Here is a 22,085-nt window from a genome sequence, read left to right on the forward strand (position 1 = left end):
AGACGACAACTCTAGTGTCATCCACATATAGCATTAACCATCCCTGTATTGTCTGATGCAGTGCAGCAGACATTGGAACTCCATCCCACAAACTGACATCTAGCACCTGCACAACACAGTACATTCACATTTTTGTGCTTGCATTCAACACGTCTGTTATTAATGTACCAGCATTTCACATCTCAGTGGCTTATCTCTCACTTACGAGGGGCATTTGAAAAGTCCGTGCAAAAATAAAAACTACTTACGTGTTTGGGGTAAACCTACTTTATTTTTCGACGTAGTCTCCTTTTAGACTTATCCACTTTGTCCAACGCTGTTCTAATTTGTTGATCCTTTCCTAATAACAGGACTTGTCCAAGTCTGTAAAATAGCTATTAGTTACTGCAATCACCTCCTCATTTGAATAAAATTTTTGTCCCGCCAGCCATTTCTTCAAATAGGGGAACAAATAGTAGTCCGAGGGAGCGAAGTCTGGAGAATAGGGGGGATGTGAAATGAGTTGGAATCCTGTTTCCAATCATTTTGCGACCACAACTGCTGAGGTGTGTGCTGGTGCATTGTCGTGATGGAAAAGGACTTTTTTGCGGTCCAGTCACCGGCGTTTTTCTTGCAGCTCTGTTTTCAAATGGTCCAGTAACTATGAATAATATGCACCTGTACTAGTTTTACCCTTTTCCAGATAGTCGATGAGGCTTATCCCTTGTGAATCCCAAAAGACAGCCGCCATAACCTTTCCGGCCGAAGGAATGGTCTTTGCCTTTTTTGGTGCAGATTATCCCTTGGTAACCCATTGTTTAGATTGCTGTTTGGTCTCAGAGTATAGTAATGTATCCATGTTTCATCCACAGTGACGAAATGAAGCTTAAAGTCCTGCAGACTCTTCCTGAACAGCTGCATACCATCCTTGCAACACTTCACATAATTCCGTTTTTGGTCAAACATGAGCAATCGCGGAACCCATCTTGCGGATAGCTTTCTCATGTCCAAATGTTTATGCAAAATATTATGCACCCGTTCATTCAAGATGCCCACAGCACTAGCAATCTCACGCATCTTAACTCTTCTGTCATCCATCACCATATCATGAATCTTATCAATGATTTCTGGAGTTGTAACCTCCACAGGGTGTCCAGAACATTCAGCATCACTTCTGCCCGTATGGCCACTCCGAAAATTTTGAAACCACTTATAAACTGTTCTAATCGAAGGTGTAGAGTCACCGTAATATTTTATCAAGCTTCTGTTTGGTCTCCAGAGGCGTTTTGCCTTTCGTAAAGTAATGTTTAATCACCACACGAAATTCTTTTTCGTCCATTTTTTGACAATCATTTGACTACCTTGATTCACATGAATGCGAAAACACAAAAAAATAGACCAATATGGCTGAAACTTGGTGTGCGTTCTTTCCTAAGATGCTACTAACTAAAAATGACCTCGATATGTGCGGTGGTGCCATCTCTTGGTCATAGCACGGACTTTTCAAACGCCCGTTGTACGTTAACCTCTGGACTTGCAATGTTAATCACTTACATATATTACGTAGCCAAATGTATTCCTGAAATTTCATTACTCTACGTAAGTATTTTTTGGTGTTGCAGTGTTTTTGTCGATCAGTGTATTTAGCTGTTGATTTTCCATGTTTCCTGTGGATAACTTGTATGCTGTGTACATGAAATTCAATAAATATTACCACAGTGACCGTGTATAATTATGTGTAATAAAAATTAAAGTGACAACAATATTATGAAAAGGATAGACTGCTAGTCACTAAAACGAAGATACACTGAGTCACCAATGGACACAACAAAAAGACAGCTATACATTTTAGTTTTCAGCCAAAAGGCCTTCTTCCAAAGTAGAAAATGCATAAACACACACATATTCACACAAGCACAACTCGCACACACATGGTCACTGTCTGTGGCTGGACTTAAAGCGGTAATTGAATATTGTATGTTATTGTAGGTCATTCATTTAACTGTAGGACTGTAAATTTGTGTGGATGTATAGTTGATGAAATAATGTTCACTTTCAACCTCCAGTTAAAGTCTCATTGATACTGAGACATGTTTTGCACAGAACAATTGAAAAAGATTTACATTGAGAAGTGTGAAAAGCATCAGCTTTGTTTATAATTTTTAAAAAAAAATCCAATCCAGTTACACGTGACTCACATGAATAAATGAAGCAAATGAATAGGACTCGTTACAGATGATATTAACTGCACTGATCAGAAAGAGGAAGGAACACAAGGTGGAAGGGTAAGCAGAGATGAGCATTATTTGAATAAATTTCCATCTAGATAATTGTTCAAATAATTAGATTATGTCAATAAATTAACCGGAGATAGAGGGATTAGTCCTCTCCAAAAATGCAAATAATAATTTTTTACTTGTTATTTGTAACTTTAGATAGTGAATAACATAGAATGCCACCACATTTCCTTTGTTTACTTCTTGTACTGTATTCTGTAACTAGTATTTGTTCCCTTGGCTCATTGCAGTTTCTGTTTGATAAATAACTTATCAATAGTTTGTAACAATATTATGAAAAGGGAAGTTGCTACTCACTATACAGTGGAGATGCTGAGTCGCAGATAGGCACGACAAAAAGACTGTCACAATATGAGCTTTTGGCCAACAAGGCCTTTACGAAAATATACCACACACACACACACACACACACACACACACACACACACACACACACACACACGGAACTACAGCAGCTGGCAGCTGAAGCCACACTGCGAACAACAACAACAACAACAACAACAGTGCATGATGGGAACGAGAACTGGGTGGGGGTAAGGAGGAGACAAGGGCGGAGAGGGGGAGGGATAGCAGGTTAGAGGTGGGGGACAGTGAAGTGCTGCTGGGGAGTGCGCAAGGGTGTGGCGGAGAGAGGGTGGGGCAGGTAAGTGCAGTCAGGAGGCAGGGGAGAGGCGTGGGGGGGGGGGGGGGGGGCGGGGGGGGATGTGCACTGCTGCTGTTGCTCACAGTGTGGCTTCAGCTGGCAGAGGCTGTAGTCTGTGTGTGTGTGTGTGTGTGTGTGTGTGTGTGTGTGTGTGTGTGTGTGTGTGTGTGTCATCTACTTTTGACAAAGGCCTTGTGCAGACTCTCTCTTCTGTATGGTGAGTAGCAACTTTCCTTTTCATAGTATTATTATTATTAATGCTTTGTAACGAAATGTGAGTCAGTGGTTCAAGTTCTAAACTTCAAAGGTAAAGGTTTGAGGTGCGATCCCCTGCTCGTCGTAAGATTTTTTTATGTCACTGATTGCTTCTTTCCTCTGCAACAATGAGAAAAATGCCAATTCAAGTTGCATTGTGTTTCAGAGTTTGTGTTGAACTGTAGGGCCCCCACTAGCTGGCTGTAGAAGTCAGTTGCGAGGTGGAAGGTTGGCAAGGGCGCACCACCATACGTGGCAAAGCAGAGCACAGCTTTACTTGCTTTACACCATAACAAATGTAACATAAAAATGCTGCTAGGCAGTTACACTGCTGATGCGACCCAATTCAACTGACGCTGAGCTTACCAGTACTTCCACATTAGTGACATGAATTTCTCTTGTGTAAATAGAAAAAGATGAGAGTGCAACCAATAGAAACTCTTTACCTGCAACAACTTCTTCCATTATTGCCAATACTTGAGATATGGGAGTCTTTTTGATATAATTATACAATTCATTAGTATTTGTAGTGCTACAAAATGAGTGAAAAAAGTATGAATTCGGTGATTCCAAGTGACTAACATCAACAGACTTTAAATATGTCTCCTAAAATATGTGTGGATTGCTGCTGTGCTTCAGGAATAACTCTGAGTAAGCTTTTCTTTAGAAGATGGGATAGTTTTTGAATTTGTCATGCATCTGTACAGTTACATAGAGCCTTGAGACTGTTAAATCTGGAAAGGCAGATTGAATTTGACAACAAAAAGGAACCCATAATATTGCAGCACACTTGCAACATTTTTAAATTGAGAAAGTGTCAAGAGGTGATTGGAAGACATTTTTTTGCTTTTCTGTGCAAACTACAATTTTTGCTGCGAACCAATAAGCTACAAAAATGTAATAGCTGAAGAAAGTCACAGAAATCATGTCACAAGTGTCAACAGATGTAAAAAAAAAAAAAAAAAAAAATCATTTTGAACGTTATTTGGGAGGTGAAGCTGAAGTGGAATCACAACAAAGTTATTAGCCTAAAACTGTGAAGGAATTGACAATTTCTCATTTTTTGCTGAAGAACATTTATTGTGAAATACTTGGATTGTTATCCTTAAAATGCACAATTATATCATCTTTGTTGGTATGGAGCGTATTTTATAAAAATAGTTGTACTGAAATCTTACTTAAAAGCAACAAAAAGTACACTTGTTTCATAAAAGACAAAGAATTGGAGCATTAAATATATGGGTTTCAAATATTTCCATTATTCATAATGTTTTTTATTCACAGATGATGATATGTAAATGAATAATGTTTTGGAAAAAAAAATTATCTGGTACTAGTCAAAAGATGTTACCCAAAACTCGACTCACTGAAATGCCAGACACAAAGTTATTTTAATCTAAGTGTTGCTCATTGTAGATAAGTTATCAAATGTTGGTATTGAAATTGTCTAACTATAGACATTCAAAACTTGTATTCCATACAATAATTGGTATTGATGCCAATACCTAAATTTGTGTAGATATGTTGATCACATTGGACCGAAAGTAACTATTTCATCAATATACCGAATTTTGGTTACTTTTTATGCATTTTTAATTTTTTTCTTGAACACAAATGATTCATTTATTATAAAAGGCAAAATATGGAAATTATGCTGGTTCATCAACCATTTTGAGTGTAAAATAAACAAACATAAGCAGGAAAGAACACATGCTGCAAACACAAATGAAAGTATAGGATTGATGTAGAATTTGCACCACATACATTTGTCATTATTAGGAGCAAAACTATTTGCATAGTGGAAGACTTCTGTGTGCTTGAACTGTTGTATTTCTGAAACACTGGCTAACTTCTCTAGGTGCTTATTTCCAGAGAGCCAGTTTCTATTGGGTAACTGTGGCTCTTGCTTCTGAGAAAATACACCGTAAAGCACTGAAGTTACCATGTTAGTAAATGTGAATTCTTGCTTATTTATGTAATCCAGGGGAAATGGCCTGCATATTTTTCCATTCTTCTCAAGGTTTGATTTCAAAGGGCTGACTGGATTTGTTACACACGGAGGTACGTCTGCTAAATCATCATGTCTGCTCTTTTTCTGGCCATGGGCAAGCTTGTTAACTGATTTTTAAAAAGCATATTTATAAGTTGTTCTTCCTCATATTTGCCAGAACTGTTACAGATGAAAGCCTTTTCAGTTTTCTCATTGATATAGCTGCCCAGAAGCCAGTAGTGGTGAAGGGGTTTTGTTGCAGCTGCTGCACATCTTAAGTAGGTTCCCAGATTCCCAATCCTTCCCCCCTGCGGGTTCGGGGGTAAGAATAGGCCCGCGGTATTCCTGCCTGTCGTAAGAGGCGACTAAAAGGAGTCTCAAACGTTTCAGCCTTCTGTGATGGTCCCCTCTTGGGTTTGACCTCCTTTTTTTCCAAATTTCCGTTGTTAGTGCATGCCATTTGGGGAAGGACACCTTACGTGGTGTTTTTCTATTGGTCCATCATGCTCCGCCATCTTGCATGTTACCTATTGTCGTGTGGGGGGGGACTACGCCCAACATCTTCTGGGTTGTCTCCTTCTCGCCTTGTGCGCACTCTTCTTCTTAGCGCCTACGACAGCTGTGGACCCTTTCAACACCTAAAATCCAGCACGGTAGCCAGTCCGTTGTGGTGGGGTCGTCATGTACCCTCTTGGTGGTAGCCCCCTGACCACGCAGGGATCGCACTACAGATGCCAGAGCTGTTTCCTCCCCATGCATGCCAAGGAGTATGTGCCCATCTTGTCTGGGGCACGGGGACTCTGGGCAACGGGATATCGGCCAGGTACCCGTTGCTTTGGCTGGGTGGCGCCCTTGGGGAGAGCCCTCATTCGGAGTAGGTGGCATCTGGGCGGATGTGGCGCAATGAAGCGCAATAAATCACACCAAGCTGGTGGTCGCACGGCCACCAGCGTCTCTAAGCGTGGTAGAGTAGACTTTGATGCTGCACAATATGACCCTCAGTCGTTCCCCTCGTTGGCTGCGCCATGGGAGGGACGCCGATCTAGTGCCAAGCGGGAGCCTTACGTACCGCAATACCTTGTCTGCAGCAGGACTGATGGTGACTCCTTTCTTATGACGAAGCCTCTGTTTTTTGTGGAACACCTGGAGGATAAGTTTGGGGAAGTGGCGGGGTTGTCTAAAATGAGAAATGGGTCCATCCTCCTCAAGACGTCCTCCCCAGCCCAGTCACGAGCATTGCTCTTGTGCGATAAGCTGGGTGACGTCCCTGTTACCGTCACTCCCCACAGTAGCTTAAATATGGTCCAGGGGATTATTTACCATCGTGACCTCTTGTTACAATCCGATGATGAGCTGAGAGCCGACTTGGAACGACGTGGTGTCCATTTTGTCCGTCATGTACATAGAGGGCCCAAGACGAACAGGGTGGCCACCGGTGCCTTTATCTTGGCCTTCGAGGGTGATGTCTTGCCCCAGAAGGTCAAGGTGATGGTTTACCGTTGCGACGTGAAGCCATACGTCCCTCCCCCGATGCGGTGCTTCCAGTGCTGGAAGTTTGGGCATATGTCCTCCCGTTGTCCATCCAGCGCTACATGTTGAGATTGCGGACGCCCCTCTCATCCCGATTCTCCATGTGCGCCTCCGCCTGTATGTGTCAACTGTGGGGAGCACCACTCTCCATGCTCGCCGGATTGCCCGGTTCTTCATAAGGAGCTGAAGATCATGGAATTTAAGACCCTGGACCGGCTTACTTATCGAGAGGCAAAACTGAAATATGAAAGGTTGTATCCTGCTTCCATTCGCACATCTTATGCTGCAGCCATGTTATCGTCGCCCACGCGAGCGACGGTTGTCGCCTCATCTGTGCCGCCTTCAGTGGGCCCTCGGGGCCGTGTATCTCTGTCTGCCCCCCTCGTGTCTGGGGGCACGCCTTCCTCTGTTGCCCCCTTAGCAGTTGGGGGCAAACCCTCTTCTGTCGCTCCCCCCACGCTTACTTCGGGAGTGCCATCTGCTCCACAACCGGGAGGCTCGATCCCTCCCCCTCCTTCTCCGCCGGCGTTGCCTCCGCCGGTTCTCTCTCGCGGAAGGGGTCCCTCGGGGCTCTCCCTTCCTCCGTTTCTTCTCCTTCCCAGCCAGATGTCAGCCAGTGGCTGACGGTTCCGCCAACTGCTGGTCGTAGGGCTTCTGAGTCGTCGTCAGCCTCCGACGCTCCTTCAGAGAAGCTCTCCCAGCCCTCTCAGCCTAAGGGCCGACGTGAGAAGAAGGAACGGCATGTGTCCAAGAAGAAGGACGTTCCGGCGGTTTCAGCACCGCCTGCTGTACATAGTCCTGGCTCCGGGGATGAGGTGGAGATCCTCGCCTCTGCCGCGGATCTCGCCCTCACGGAACCCATGGGGGCCTCTCCTATGGACTCAGCTGACTCTCTCCCGGTGGCGGCAGTTGGCTCTGAAGCGCTGTCTGCCTCTTAGTCCCATTCACGCCCTCCCAGTCCCTTCCTGCTTCCATTCTCCAATGGAACTGCGGCGGTTATTTCCACCACCTGCCTGAGCTCCGGATGCTTCTGAGTGATTCCCCTGTTCTCTGCATTGCTCTGCAGGAAACTTGGTTTCCTACACTGCGGACCCCCCCCCCCCCCCCCCCCCCCCCCTTCGCGGTTATCGGGGATACTATAAGAACCGTGCTGCCTGTCAACGAGCGTCAACGTGGGGTTTGCCTCTTTGTTCACCACTCTGTCTGTAGCTCGCCAGTACCCCTTCAGATGCCTTTAGAGGCAGTTGCTGCCAGGGTTGAGCTCTCGCCGGCTATTACTGTTTGCTCTGTTTACATTCCTCCAGATGGGGAGCTCCCCCGACATGTCTTGGCTGCGCTGCTGGCTCAACTCCCGCCACCATTGCTGCTTCTGGGCGATTTCAATGCCCACAACCCTCTATGGGGTGGGACTGTCTCTGATGACCGTGGTCGGGCCGTGGAGCATTTGTTGGCTCACCTCCACCTTAGCCTCTTGAACACCGGTGCTCCCACGCATTTCAGTGTTGCCCATGGCTCGTTCTCGGCCATCGATCTCTCTCTTTGCAGCCTCGGACTTGTCCCATCCCTCCACTGGAGGGTGCACCCTGACCTGTGCGGTAGTGACCATTTTCCCATCTATTTGTCACTACCCCTGTGGTGTCATCGCCTGACACCACACTTGCTAGGTGGTAGCTTAAATCGGCCGCGGTCCGTTTAGTACATGTCGGACCCGCGTGTCGCCACTGTGTGATCGCAGACTGAGCGCCACCACAAGGCAGGTCTCGAGATACGGACGAGCACTCGCCCCAGTTGTACGGACGACATTGCTAGCGACAATACGGACGAAGCCTTCCTCTCATTTGCCGAGAGACAGTTAGAATAGCCTTCTGCTAAGTCCATGACTACGACCTAGCAAGGCGCCATTAGCCTTACTACCTAGTTTGAGAGTTATCGTATAAATGTCTCAAGAAGAACGTTGTAAACCAACAAAGATTAAAAGTTAAGTATAAAGCAGCTACGTACTTTTCTTGCTACCATTCAATAGTTATCCTGTTCCAGACTTGACGCCAGTCGGCGTGTGTGTACGCGTGCCTTTCGGGTCCCTTCTCAGTGTGGCGTAACTAGCTTGTTACGCCACAACAACCCCAGTGTCGTTCTTCTGGGCGGCAGCCCCGCTGGGCTCTCCATAGGACTGACTGGGCGGCTTTTACCTCCGCTGCAACCTTTGAGTCTCCCCCACAGGGTGACATTGACGAGGTGGTCCGCGTCTTACCACGTCAATTATTTCGGCGGCCGAGGCTGCCATCCCCCGCTCTTCTGGCCTCCCTCGGAGGAAGGCTGTACCCTGGTGGTCGCCGGAGATTGCTGAGGCTATTCGCGACCGTCGGCGGGCTCTCCAGCGTCATAGGCGGCACCCGTCTCTAGAGACCCTCATCGCCTTTAAGAGGCTCCGTGCCTTGGCCCGTCGTCTTATTGCACGGCGTAAGCAGGAGTGCTGGGAGAGGTATGTCTCATCCTTGGGCTCCCGTGTCTCTCCCTTGCTCGTGTGGTCCCGGATCCGGCGGATTTATGGATACCAGACCCCTATGGGTGTCCCTGGGATCTCCTTGGACGGCGCTGTCTGCACGGACGCTGCCGCCATTGCTGAACACCTTGCTGCGCACTTTGCTAAGAGCTCTGCAACTGCAACTTATCCCCCCGCCTTTCGCTCTCTCAAGGAGCGAGCCGAGCAGACACCGTTATCGTTCCGCACGCGTCGTCCTGAAAAATACAATGCTCCTTTCAGCGAGAGGGAATTCCTCGCTGCCCTCGCCGATTGCCCTGATACAGCACCAGGACCGGACTGCATCCACGCACAGATGCTGAGGCATCTCTCCAGGGACTGCCAGCGACACATCCTCACCATCTTTAACCGCATTTGGAGCGAGGGCGTGTTCCCGTCGCAATGGCGAGAGGGTCTTATTGTCCCCATCTTGAAGCCCGGTGCGGACCCACTGGCGGTGGACAGCTATCGTCCCATTACCCTCACCAACGTTTTGTGCAAATTGCTCGAACGTATGGTGGGGCGGCGTTTGTGTTGGGTCCTTGAGTCGTGCGGTCTCCTTGCTCCATCCCAGGGTGGCTTCCATCAGGCCGGTCTGCCACGGACAATTTGGTGCGGCTGGAATCTGCTATTCGTACGGCCTTTGCCCAACGTCAGCATCTCGTTGCTGTATTTTTCGATCTGCGGAAGGCGTATGACACCACATGGAGGCATCACATCCTCGCCACGTTGTATGAGTGGGGTCTTCGTGGTCGGCTCCCGGCTTATGACACCACATGGAGGCATCACATCCTCACCACGTTGTATGAGTGGGGTCTTCGTGGTCGGCTCCCGGCTTTTCTTCAAACCTTTTTATTGCGCCGCTCTTTCCGGGTGCAAGTCGGTGTCGCCTCTAGTTCATCTTATATACAGGAAAATGGGGTCCCGCAGGGCTCGGTGTTGAGCGTCTCCTTATTTCTAGTGGCCATTAATGGCCTGGCTGCAGCCGTGGGGTCGTCGGTGTCTCCTTCTTTGTATGCCGACGACTTCTGCATCTCATTTAGCTCCACGACTACGGGAGTCGCCGAACGCAGGCTGCAAGTCGCCATTCGCAAGGCAGCATCATGGGCTCTGACTCATGGTTTTCAGTTCTCTGCAGCCAAGACTCGAGTTTTGCACTTCTGCAGGTGTCGGACGGCCCACCCTCATCCTGAACTTTACCTCGACGGCCACCTGCTTGACGTGGTGGACACTTGCCGCTTCTTGGGACTCGTGTTTGATGCCCGGCTCACATGGGTTCCTCATGTTACTCAGCTGAAGCAAAAATGCTGGCGGCACCTCAACGCCCTCCGCTGCCTTAGCCACACTTCTTGGGGTGCAGATCGCTGCACGCTTCTGCGATTGTACAGAGCCCTTGTGCAGTCCCGGCGTGATTATGGGAGCCTGGCCTATGGGTCTGCGTCCCCCTCAGTGTTGAAGTTGTTAGACCCCATACACCACTGTGGGGTTCGGCTTGCAACTGGCGCTTTTCGCACCAGCCCCGTGGATAGTCTACTGGTGGAGGCCGGGGTTCCCCCGCTGCGGATTCGCCGCCATTGTCTGCTCGCCGACTATGCTATCCACGTGCATTGCTCGCCAGGCCATCCCAATCGTCGCCTGCTTTTCCCTGCCATGGTCCTCCATCTGCCCGAACGGCGACCTAGGTCTGGGCTTTCCGTAGCTGTCCGTGTCCAGTCCCTGCTGTCAGAACTGGGGTCATTCCCTCTTCTGCGTCCCTTCCGGGTCCGTACACCTACGCCTCCCTGGTGTTTGTCCCGGCCGTCCGTCCGTCTGGATTTGGCACAGGGACCTAAGGACTCAGTTCCGCCTGTGGCCCTCCGTCGCCGTTTTCTTGCGCTCCTCGAATCATTTCCGGGCTGTGAGCCTGTCTACACTGATGGTTCCCTGGTTGATGGTCGCACTGCCTACGCTTTTGCTCACGCTGCCCATGTTGAGCAATGCTCCTTGCCGGCTGGCTGCAGTATTTTTACTGCAGAGCTGGTGGCCATCTTGCGCGCTCTTGAGCATATGCGTTTCTGCTCAGGTAGGTCCATCGTCATCTGCAGTGACTCCCTGAGCAGCCTTCAGGCCATCGACCGCTGCTATCCCTCTTCTCCTCTGGTGTCCTCTATTCAGGAGTCTGTTTCCGCCATTGCCCGTTCTGGTCATTCGGTGGTCTTGGTTTGGACGCCAGGTCATGTTGGCATCCCGGGGAACGAACGTGTTGACAGGCTGGCCAAAGGGGCGATCGACGCCCCAGCTTTGGAGATCGGCCTCACAGCTCGCGACCTGCAGCTGGTGTTGCGCCGTAAGGTGCTTGGGGTGTGGTCTGTTGAGTGGCGTGGCATGACAGCCCCAAATAAACTGCGGGCTGTCAAGGAGACGACCGATGTGTGGCGCTCCTCCCTGTGGTCTTCTCGCAGGGAGTCTGTTATCCTGTGTCGGCTCCACATCGGCCATACATACCTGACGCACGGCCATCTTTTGCGTCGGGAGGATCCCCCCCTGTGTCGGTGTGGGTCCCGGCTGACGGTCGCCCACGTTTTATTGGAGTGTCCCCGACTGCGCACCCTTCGGCAGTCTTTTAATCTCCCAGGTACCTTGCCTTTGATTTTATGCGACGATGCCTCCGTGGCTGACAGTGTTTTACATTTCATCCGTGCTGGTCCTTTTTATGGTTCCATTTAGAGTGGTCCTGCACCTTTCCCTTTGTGTGTCTCTTGTCCTCGAGTCTCTCATATTTGGTTGCAGATTTTAGTGTGTAGTCGGTTGGTTGACTCTTTCCCTTTTTTGTTGTCGTGGTCAGTCAGCCAGTCTCTGGTCATCTTCTTTTGTTCTGTTTCCTTTTGTCTGGTGTCTTCGTGTCTGTAGTGTTCGTTACCGCATTTGTGTTCTTTTAGGGCCTGGGGGAGTCTCCTTCCCCTTGGGGTTTCACCTGCTTCGTTCAGTTCCGTCTCGCCTTTTTTTTTGGAATGGGGGACTGATGACCTTAGCTGTTTAGTCCCCCTTTAAACATCCCAACAACCACCACCACCCAATCCTTCGTAACTCAGATCAGGACAAGGTTCTTAAAAATACAGTTCTATTAAATTACCAGCATCTTTCTTCATACATTTAATTTGCATACCCTACTCAGCCACTTTCCCAGGGTATTGGGTCCATGCTTAATATCACTGACCAAAGTTATTAAAGTGAGATATCTTCATTATAGACTCTGCATTGTATATAGTTTTTACTATTGCACTTTTTCTATATCCATATAGGTATTGCACATATTTTAATTACCATAAAACCAGTAGTGAAAGAGTATTGTTACTCACACCACTTGATAATTTCAGTAGCATTTCTTTATTATTCCTTATGAGCCATGAAATTATTGAATATTGGCTGTCAACGCCAATGTTATTGTCAACAGAAGTACTGATATCTACTCATTTGATAATGATCATCCTTACGTCCATCTCGGTAGACAGGCTTTTAAGATTAGAGATCTAGTAAGCATTATTTGAATTTCCAGCATTTTTTAATTTTTGTGTAAAGTGGGGTATTTTGCTGCAGATTATTCTCTAACCATTGCTGGCTTGTGGACTATGTGGGGACACTGAAAAATACTTTTTACAGATCTGGTGGTGTTGTGGGTGCAGACCGAGAATATTATAATGATCTGCCAGGCAAGGTACCACCAGAACTAGGGCCACCACCACCTGTTCCCCCGATGCCAGCTGGAATGCAGCGTGAGACTCGTACAGTTACAGCTGTTGGCAGTGGTACAAACAGTGTGTTCCCATCAACCACAGACCGCTCAACAAGCAGAGGTAAGTAGTACACTATGTGATAAAAAGTATCCAGACACCTGGCTGAAAATAACTTAAAAGTTTGTGGCGCCCTCCATCGGTAATGCTGGAGTTCAGTATGGTGTTGGCCCACCCTTAGCCTTGATGACAGCTTCCACTCTCACAGGCATACATTCAATCAGGCACTGGAAGGTTTCTTTGGGAATAGCAGCAGCCCATTCTTCATGGAGTGCTGCACTCAGGAGAAGTATTGATATCAGTCGGTGAGTCCTGGCTAAAAGACAGCATTCCAAAACTTCCCAAAGATGTTCTTTAGGATTCAGGCACAGAACTCTGTGCAGGCCAGTCCATTGCAGGGATGTTATTGTCATATAACCACTCCACCGTAGGCCGTGCATTATGAACAGGTGCTCGACCATGTTGAAAGATGCATTCGCCATCCCCGAATTGCTCTTCAACAGTGGGAAGCAAGAAGGTGCTTAAAACTTCAATGTATGCTTGTGCTGTGATAGTGCCGTGCAAAACAACAAGGGGTGCAAGCCCCCTCCATGAAAAACACCACCACACCATAACACCACCACGTCCGAATTTTATTGTTGGCACTACACACATTGGCAGATGACGTTCACCAGGCGTTCGCCGTACCCACACCCTGCCATCGGATCACCAAATTGTGTACCGTGATTCGTCACTCCACACGACATTTTTCTGCTGTTGAATCGTCCAATGTGTACGCTCCTTACACCAAGTGATGTGTCATCTGGCATTTACCAGTGTGATGTGTGGATTATGGCTTATGAGCAGCCGTTCAACCATGAAATCCAAGTTTTCTCACCTCCTGCCTAACTGTCATAGTACTAGCAGTGGATCCTGATGCAGTTTTGAATTCCTTTGTGATGGTCTGGATAGATGTCTGCCTATTACACATTACGACCCTCTTCAACTGTCAGCGGTCTCTGTCATTCAACAAATGAGGTCAGCTTGTACGCTTTTGTGCTGTACGTATCCCTTCACATTTCCACTTCACTATCACATCGGAAATAGTGGACCTAGGGACGTTTAGGAGTGTGGAAATCCTGTGTACAGACATATGACACAAGTGACACCCAATCACCTGACCACGTTTGAAGTCCACAAGTTCTGCAGAGTGCCCCATTCTGCTCTCTCACGATGTCTAATGACTACTGAGGTCGCTGATATGGAGTACCAGGCAGTAGGTGGCAGCACAATGCACCTAATAGGAAAAAGTAAGTTTTTGGGGGTGCCCAGATACTTTTGACCACATAGTGTAATTACATCTTACAAATTTATAGCACCAGATATATTTTACACTTATTCATGGCATACATGTCTGTTTCTTTGTGCAGTTATTTCCCATACTTAAGACAGTCCCTTTGTACAGAAGTTGTGTGTTACTTATTCATGGTAATTTCCTTCAGTATTCTTATCAGGATCCAACTTGGATGATTAAAATTAGACTTGTCACTATAACTGTTATATAGACAAAGTAAGGTCAGAAAATTAAGTAAGCAACAAGGCCACTCAGCTATTTCTTCAAATGACTAGTGTCACATACAGCGTATGATAGATAAGCATTCAAACTGACTGAATGTTTCCTCACAGATTAGGGGACACTTTCCAATAAATCTCATTGAAATGTCGTAAATAATGTTTTTCCTAATTACTTTACAACATTTTTAAGTTAGAAGTAAGTTGTCACTTCTTACATGTAAGATCATGATGAAAGAATTAAAAATGAATAGATTAGATCTCATTAATACTTGTTTCATAGATCATGACTGCAACACTTTATAATGATGTGTAACATGTCAGTTTTCACAAAAGTTTCATTACATGGTATAAATCACCTTTTTTTATTTTAATGTGTGTGTGATTACTAATTTATATCTAAAAATTCATCTGTTGAGTAGGAGTTGTCATTCAGAGCTTCTTCTAATTTGTTTTTAAACTCTGGTTATCTATCTGTGAGACTTCTGATACTATTTGGTATGTGACAAAAGACTTTTGTAGCAAAAGGTAGATTTAACCCAGAATAGTGAAGATCATCAGCCTTTCTCCTAGTGCTGTAGCTACACGCATTACCATTGCTTTTTGGATGGCCTATTAATAACAAATTTCATAAGAGAGAGAGAGAGAGAGAGAGAGAGAGAGAGAGAGAGAGAGAGAGAGTGTGTGTGTGTGTGTGTGTGTGTGTGTGTGTGTGTGTGTTTCCTTAATGATGAATTACCCCAAAATACATAGTGAATGAAAATAGGCAAGTAAGCTAATTTACTGTTATGTTTGTCACCAAAATTTTCAGTAACCCAAACAGCATAAGTAGCTGAACTCGGAATGTTTCAGTAGATCATCAGTGTGTTTCTTCCAATTCAGTCTGTCACCGTTGCATGCACCCAAAAATTTGAAATATTCCGACTTGGCTTCAGACTTCTGTTCAAACTTTGTACATAATGGTGTTATGACATTTACTGTACAGAACTGCGTATATTTTGTGTTATTAAAATTTAATGAATCCATTTTCAGAGAACCACCTATTAATTTTCTGAATGACACTATTTACAATTACGTGAACTAATTCTTCTTTGTTGGGTGTGATTACTATACTTGTATCTTCAGCATAAAGAACTGGCTTTGCATCTTCATGAATAGAGGGTGGCAAGTCATATATATTAAGAACAATACGGGGCCCAAGACTACCCTGTGGGACCCCATTCTTGATACTTCCCCAGTTTGAGGAAACTGCTTATTATATCAGGAATATGGACAGATACGGAAAAGAAATCATTTCATATGCAGTTTCCTGTGGTTGGCTGATTGAGAAGGGAAAAGCCGCAGTACTGTCATGGTCAATGCAATTTTCAGTTATGGATGGGACACATTGTGGAATATTAATGCAAGAAGTTTTAATGGAATCAGTGGCCTGTGATTTGCTTCTGACAGGAAATTTGTTGATCTATAAATAGAGACCTTAAAAATTTGCATTTTGCAATAAATAAGAGTATAGCTGTGAATTCTCTCTCTAAATTCAAAAATGTGAAATTACATTATTTCATAGGTATTTGTATCCAAATTAACTATTTTATTAGAAATAGTTTTAAATAGGTTTATTTTCTGCATATGAATATCGAAATGTAACATTTTATGTTACTGGTGTTGCACATTGTTTGGCAAAGCCCAATTTGGAAAGATGATGTGCAGAACAACATGCTTGCAGCATAAAAAGTGCACAAACACAATGATGTGTAAGTGTGCTTCTTGTTTCTGGTGTCATGCCAGTGGTAGGTGCTTGAAAGGTCTGTATAAGATAAAAACACCATGTAACGCAACATAGTACTCGTTTGTGGGACCTAGCATCTTAGAACAAACAAATTTGTACATTTGTTTGTTAAGTAAAGTTCAAAAGTTGGTATAATGTAGACACTTTTATCACGGCAGTTTTCAGTGGTGTGTGTTTTGAACTGTGGTTGTGTCGAATACCATTAGAGGTTGGGCCGGAACTATCTCATTAACAATACTCTGCCAACCTCGACAAGGAATTGCACAGTCACCATTTCCAAATGCTTTGTGTTATGCACTGCTCATTGTTTACTTTTCTTATGTTAAAATGAGTGAAAAAAAGACTAATCCTGGCCCATCATGAATTTCGATTGCAATCCTCACAACAGCAGAAGGGATCAGTGATCCCTGTGATAGTGTGTTGGTTCTGCTTTCGCAGAACACAGGTGTGGGCTGCTGCCCCATGAGAGGGAGGTTGAGTTCATGTGCCCACACCACTCCTATCCACTCCAGCAGTCTTAATTCTAGCTTGTTTACACTCGCAGCCATCTGCTGATATATAGTACCCAGATGTTGCACTATAGCGACTGGAAAAGAAAACCTGTCAAGTTTTCCAGCTGCACCAAAATTCTCCCCCTAACGTTCAAATAAATTTATTTTCGGTTCTACTCCTTCACTATGTGCCTTCTAGGTTCTGTCTATAGCAGTCTAAGGTATGGGTCACATGGTTGTGAATACCCACAAAAGGTCAAAATTAATATTGTGCTGATTTTGTAAGTGGGAAAGAAAAATAATGTTGAGGAATACCTTAAATCAGATACACATTCAGTTCACTGATTGGGGGAAAGCTTCTGCTTCTCAGCAGAACAGTCACTTGTTGAAAGATAAAAAAAAAAAAAAATAAGAAAACAAAGTCCACTAAAAATGTTGAAGTATTTGCAAAAGTGAACATTCCAGTAAAAAAGTTTCCCAATCAGCACTTTTACAGTAAATTTCAAAGCACTAAGGTTTTGTCTCCACTCAGCTAGCATTGTTCTTTTCATATTTCTGGCCCTTAATATACAGTTTTCCATTTTATGCATTGTTTTCAGAGGTAGACCAAGATCTTGGGAAATTTGGACATTAGTCTATTTGGACAAGAAGTCTACACATGATCACATATTTGTTGTTGTTGTTGTTGTTAACAGCAACAACAACAACGGATATGAGTACAGTTTTAATGGACCAACAATGAAATATGTAACCAACTATGTTCTACAGTTCTGTACCCTCACAAGAAAATAGTATCATCTGTCTAGAAAATTCCTAAGTTGTTAATTTTATCTTTGGTAACACTACAGTCTAAAACATAAGCCATAAAGAAGATATCACAAAAAGTCATGTTGTAGCTATTAAGCACAAATATCTTTAATCAGTGGGTAAACTTCTAATATCACTAGTCTTGAAGTTTGTTTTGATGTCTGCCTTCCTACTGTCAATTGTCATAAGAGAAGTTGTTGCTCCATTATAAAAAAAAAAAATTACCTGTGAAACATTCAAAAATTTTTTACATTGTTAAATATAAAACCTTTGTCATGAATGGTGGAAAAATTCATTCAGATTGGAAGCTGCAACTATTCTTTATGGCTGTATCACTTACGCATTTGCAGATAAGTAAAATTTCTAATACAATGCCATTTGCCTTTAATGCTGTAATTTTAACACTTTTTGACAGTGTGAAAAACATGTTTATGCATATTAAGATTCATGCAATCGGTTCTCTACACAGATGGTGTGACCAGTAACCTGATTGATCTGAGCACAGAAGCACCTCCTCCACCACCAATGCCTATGCCACGTAGGGAACACGAATATGTTAATGATGTCATCACAAGGGATGTTTTTGACATGCGTAAGTATAAGTTGAATGTACATAGCATTGTTGTCCATTATACACATCCCATAAACTCCCTATGCAACTATTTGTTGCCATAATCTGTTGTTCCCTTACTTTTTGCTTCTAAAATCATTTTCCTAGAGATCAAATTGTATGCGTAAATTATTTCATTGGATCTGCTTTGAAACTACCCCAACAGAACCATTTGCAACAGAAGTGGAGGGCATTGGTCAGAGAGCTCAGTTGCAGCGTGAAGCATGGTTTCATGGACCTGTAAGTCGACAGCGTGCTGAAGCACTTCTTACTCATGTAAGTACTTACTAGACTAGTACTAGAACTCATAATACTGTCTCCTCGCAGTAAAGGTTGCAGATATCATTTGTATTCCCCACTTTTTCGTTGTTGTAGTCATCATCATTGTCGTCATTGTCTTCAGTCCAGAGACTGATTTGATGCAGCTCTCCGTGCTACTCTATCCTTTGCGAGCATCTCCATCTCCAGTTACTACTGCAACTTATATCCTTCTGAATCTGAATAGTGTATTCATCTCTTGGTCCCTCCCGCTACAATTTTTACCCTCCAAGCTTCCCTCCAATACTGAATTGGTGATCCCTTGATGCCTCAGAATGTGTCCTACTACCGATCCCTTCTTCTAGTCAAGTTGTACCACAAATTCCTCTTTTCCCCAATTCTGTTCAGTACCTCCTCATTAGATACATGATCTGCCCACCTAATCTTCGGCGTTCTTCTGTTGCACCACATTTTAAAAGCTTCTATTCTCTTCTTGTCTAAACTATTTATCATCCATGTTTCACTTACATACATGGCTAGACTCAATTCAAATACTTTCAGAAAACGCTTCCTGACACTGAAGTCTATACTAGATGCTAACAAATTTCTCTTCTTCAGAAACGCCTTCCTTGCCATGCCTAGTCTACATTTTAAATCCTGTCATCAGTTATTTTGCTCCCCAAACAGCAAAATTCATCTACTACTTTAGGTGTCTCATTTCCTAATCTAATTCCCTAATAGCCTTTTGCTCCCTGTATTTTACCCCTGCCACCTTCAGAATTTGAAAGAGAGTATTCCATTCAACGTTGTCAAAAGCTTTCTCTAAGTCTACAAATGCTAGAAACATAGGTTTGCCATTCATTAATCTATCTTCTGGGATATGTTGTAGGGTCACTATTGCCTCACATGTTCCAACATTTCTATTGAATCCAAACTGATCTTCCCCGAGTTCAGCTTCTACCACTTTTTCCATTCGTCTGTAAAGAATTTGTGTTAGTATTTTGCAGCTGTGACTTATTAAACTGTTAGTTCAGTAATTATCGCACCTGTCAACATCTGCGTTCTTTGGGACTGAAATTACTATATTCTTCTTGAAATCTGAGGGTATTTCACCTGTCTCATACATCATGCTCACCAGATGGTACTCTTTTTATGCCTGGCTCGCCCAAGGCCACTCTCGGGGCCTTTTTTTTGACTTAGATCTTTCAGTGCTCTGTGAAATTTTTCATGCAGTGTTGTATCTCTCATTTCATCTTCATCTACGTCTGTAATATTTTGCTCAAGTACATCGCCCCTATGTAGACCGTCTACATACTCCTTCCATCATTGTGCATTCCCTTATTTGCTTAGGACCGCTTTTCCATCTGAACTCTTGATATTCATACGGGCGGTTCTCTTTTCTCCAAAGGTCTCTTTAATTTTCCTGTAGGCAGTATGTATCTTACCCCTAGTGAGATAAGCCTCTACACCCTTACATTTGTCCTCTAGCCAACCCTGCTTAACCATTTTGCACTTCCTGTAGACCTCATTCATGAGACGTTTGTACTTCTTTTTTGCCTGCTTCATTTACTGCATTTTTATATTTTCTCTTTTCATCAATTAAATTCAGTCTCTCTCCTGTTACTCAAGGATTTCTACTAGCCCTTGTCTTTTTACCTACTTGGTCCCCTGCGGTCTTCACTGTTTCATCTCTCAAACCCACCCATTCTCCTCTGCTGTCTTCACTATTTCAGCTCTCAGAGGTACCCATTCTTCTACTGTATTTCTTTCCCCCATTCTTGTCAAGTCATTCCCTAATGCTCTCCCTGAAGCTCTCTACAACCTCTGGTTCTTTCAGTTTATCCAGGTCCCATCTCCTCAAATTCCCATCTTTTTGCAGTTTCTTCAGTTTTAATCTACAGTTCATAACCAATAGATTGTGGTCAGAGTCCACATCTGCCCCTGGAAATATCTTGCAATTTAAAACCTGGTTCCTGAATCTCTGTCTTACCATTATATAATCGATCTGAAACCTTCTAGTATCTCCAGGCTTCTTCCATGTATACAACCTTCTTTTATGATACTTGAACCAAGTGTTAGCTATGATTAAGTACGCTCTGTGCAAAATTCTACCAGGCGGCTTCCTTTTCCTACTATAGAGTTCCAGTCACCCATGACTATTAAATTTTCATCTCCCTTCACTATCTGAATACTTTCTTTTATCTCATCATACATTTCATCACTCTCTTCATCTGCGGAGCTAGTTGGCATATAAACTTTTACTACTGTGCTGTGGTAGGCATGGGCTTCTTGTCTATCTTGGCCATAATAATGCGTTCACTATGCTGTTTGTAGTAGCTTACCCACATTCCTATTTTCCTATTCATTATTAAACCTACTCCTGCATTACCCCTATTTGATATTGTATTTATAACCCTGTATTCACCTGACCAGAAGTCTTGTTCCTCCTGCCACCGAACTTCACTAATTCCCACTATATCTAACTTTAACCTATCCATTTCCCTTTTTAAATTTTCTGACCTACTTGCCCGATTAAGGGATCTGACATTCCACGCTCCGATCCGTAGAGCGCCAGTTTTCTTTCTCCTGATAACAACATCCTCCTGAGTAGTCCCCGCCCGGAGATCCGAATGGGGGACTATTTTACCTCCGGAATATTTTACACAAGAGGATGCCATCATCATTTAATCATACAGTAAAGCTGCATGCCATCGGGAAAAATTACAGCTGTACTTTCCCCTTGCTTTCAGCCGTTTGCAGTAACAGCACAGCAAGGCCATTTTGCGTAGTGTTACAAGGCCAGATCAGTCAATCATCCAGACTGTTGCCCCTGCAACTACTGAAAAGGCTGCTGCCCCTCTTCAGGAACCACACATTTGTCTGGCCTCTCAACAGATACCCCTCCGTTGTGGTTGCACCTATGGCACAGCTATCTGTATCGCTGAGGCACGCGAGCCTCCCCACCAACGGTAAGATCCGTGGTTCATGGGAGGGAGGAACGGTAGAGTTCAGAAAAGCCGCCCAGAACCCTGGGGTAGGGGAAATTAACCGTAAGGTATGAGAAGGAAAGACTGATTGCTGGGAACTGCATCAGACAAGATTTGAAAACCTGAGAGATTAAACTTTGAAGGTAAGGAAATATGCAAGACAGAGATTATTGCTATAACATCGTGCATGGATTGATAAGAATGAAAAACTAAGTGCATTGTATGTGATGGAGGTGGGAGGGAACAACAAAAATCAGACAGATCAGAAAATTGAGGGAGTAGAAACTAAAACTGAGTGAAGAAAAGAATAGTTGCTGTCAAGAAATGCAGAGACTGTAGAAATTAATGCAAATTAAGACCAGGTGGACGGTGAGAACCAAGGACATGTTGTAGCACCAATTCCCACTTGTGGAGTTCTGAGAAACTGGTGTCCGGGGCAAGTCTCGTGGTGTGGATAGTCTCAGGGGTACGAGCCATAGGGTAGGGAGATGGATGCCGTAGAAGCATAGGGCCTGACAAGGATATGTGGAAATTGGGAGGATGACAAAAAGCTATTCTAAGTGTGGTGGGCAAAATCTCAGGCAAAATGGATCTCATTTCAGGGCATGAT

The 22,085-nt window shown here is 44.5% G+C and overlaps 1 protein-coding gene across 3 annotated transcripts in view; it reads left to right on the plus strand.

Annotated features, from left to right (window-relative positions):
• LOC124615346 (SHC-transforming protein 4) overlaps positions 1 to 22,085 on the plus strand; it is a 100,676-nt gene that overhangs the window by 65,791 nt on the left and 12,800 nt on the right. For all 3 annotated transcript variants that reach the window (XM_047143153.1, XM_047143156.1, XM_047143155.1), the window contains 3 exons: positions 12,855 to 13,048; positions 18,090 to 18,212; positions 18,397 to 18,506. In XM_047143153.1, coding sequence (XP_046999109.1) covers positions 12,855 to 13,048; positions 18,090 to 18,212; positions 18,397 to 18,506 — 427 coding nt within the window. The remainder of the gene's footprint in view (positions 1 to 12,854; positions 13,049 to 18,089; positions 18,213 to 18,396; positions 18,507 to 22,085) is intronic.

The sequence above is a fragment of the Schistocerca americana genome, chromosome 5 (assembly GCF_021461395.2).
Source record: "Schistocerca americana isolate TAMUIC-IGC-003095 chromosome 5, iqSchAmer2.1, whole genome shotgun sequence".
NCBI lineage: Eukaryota > Metazoa > Arthropoda > Insecta > Orthoptera > Acrididae > Schistocerca > Schistocerca americana.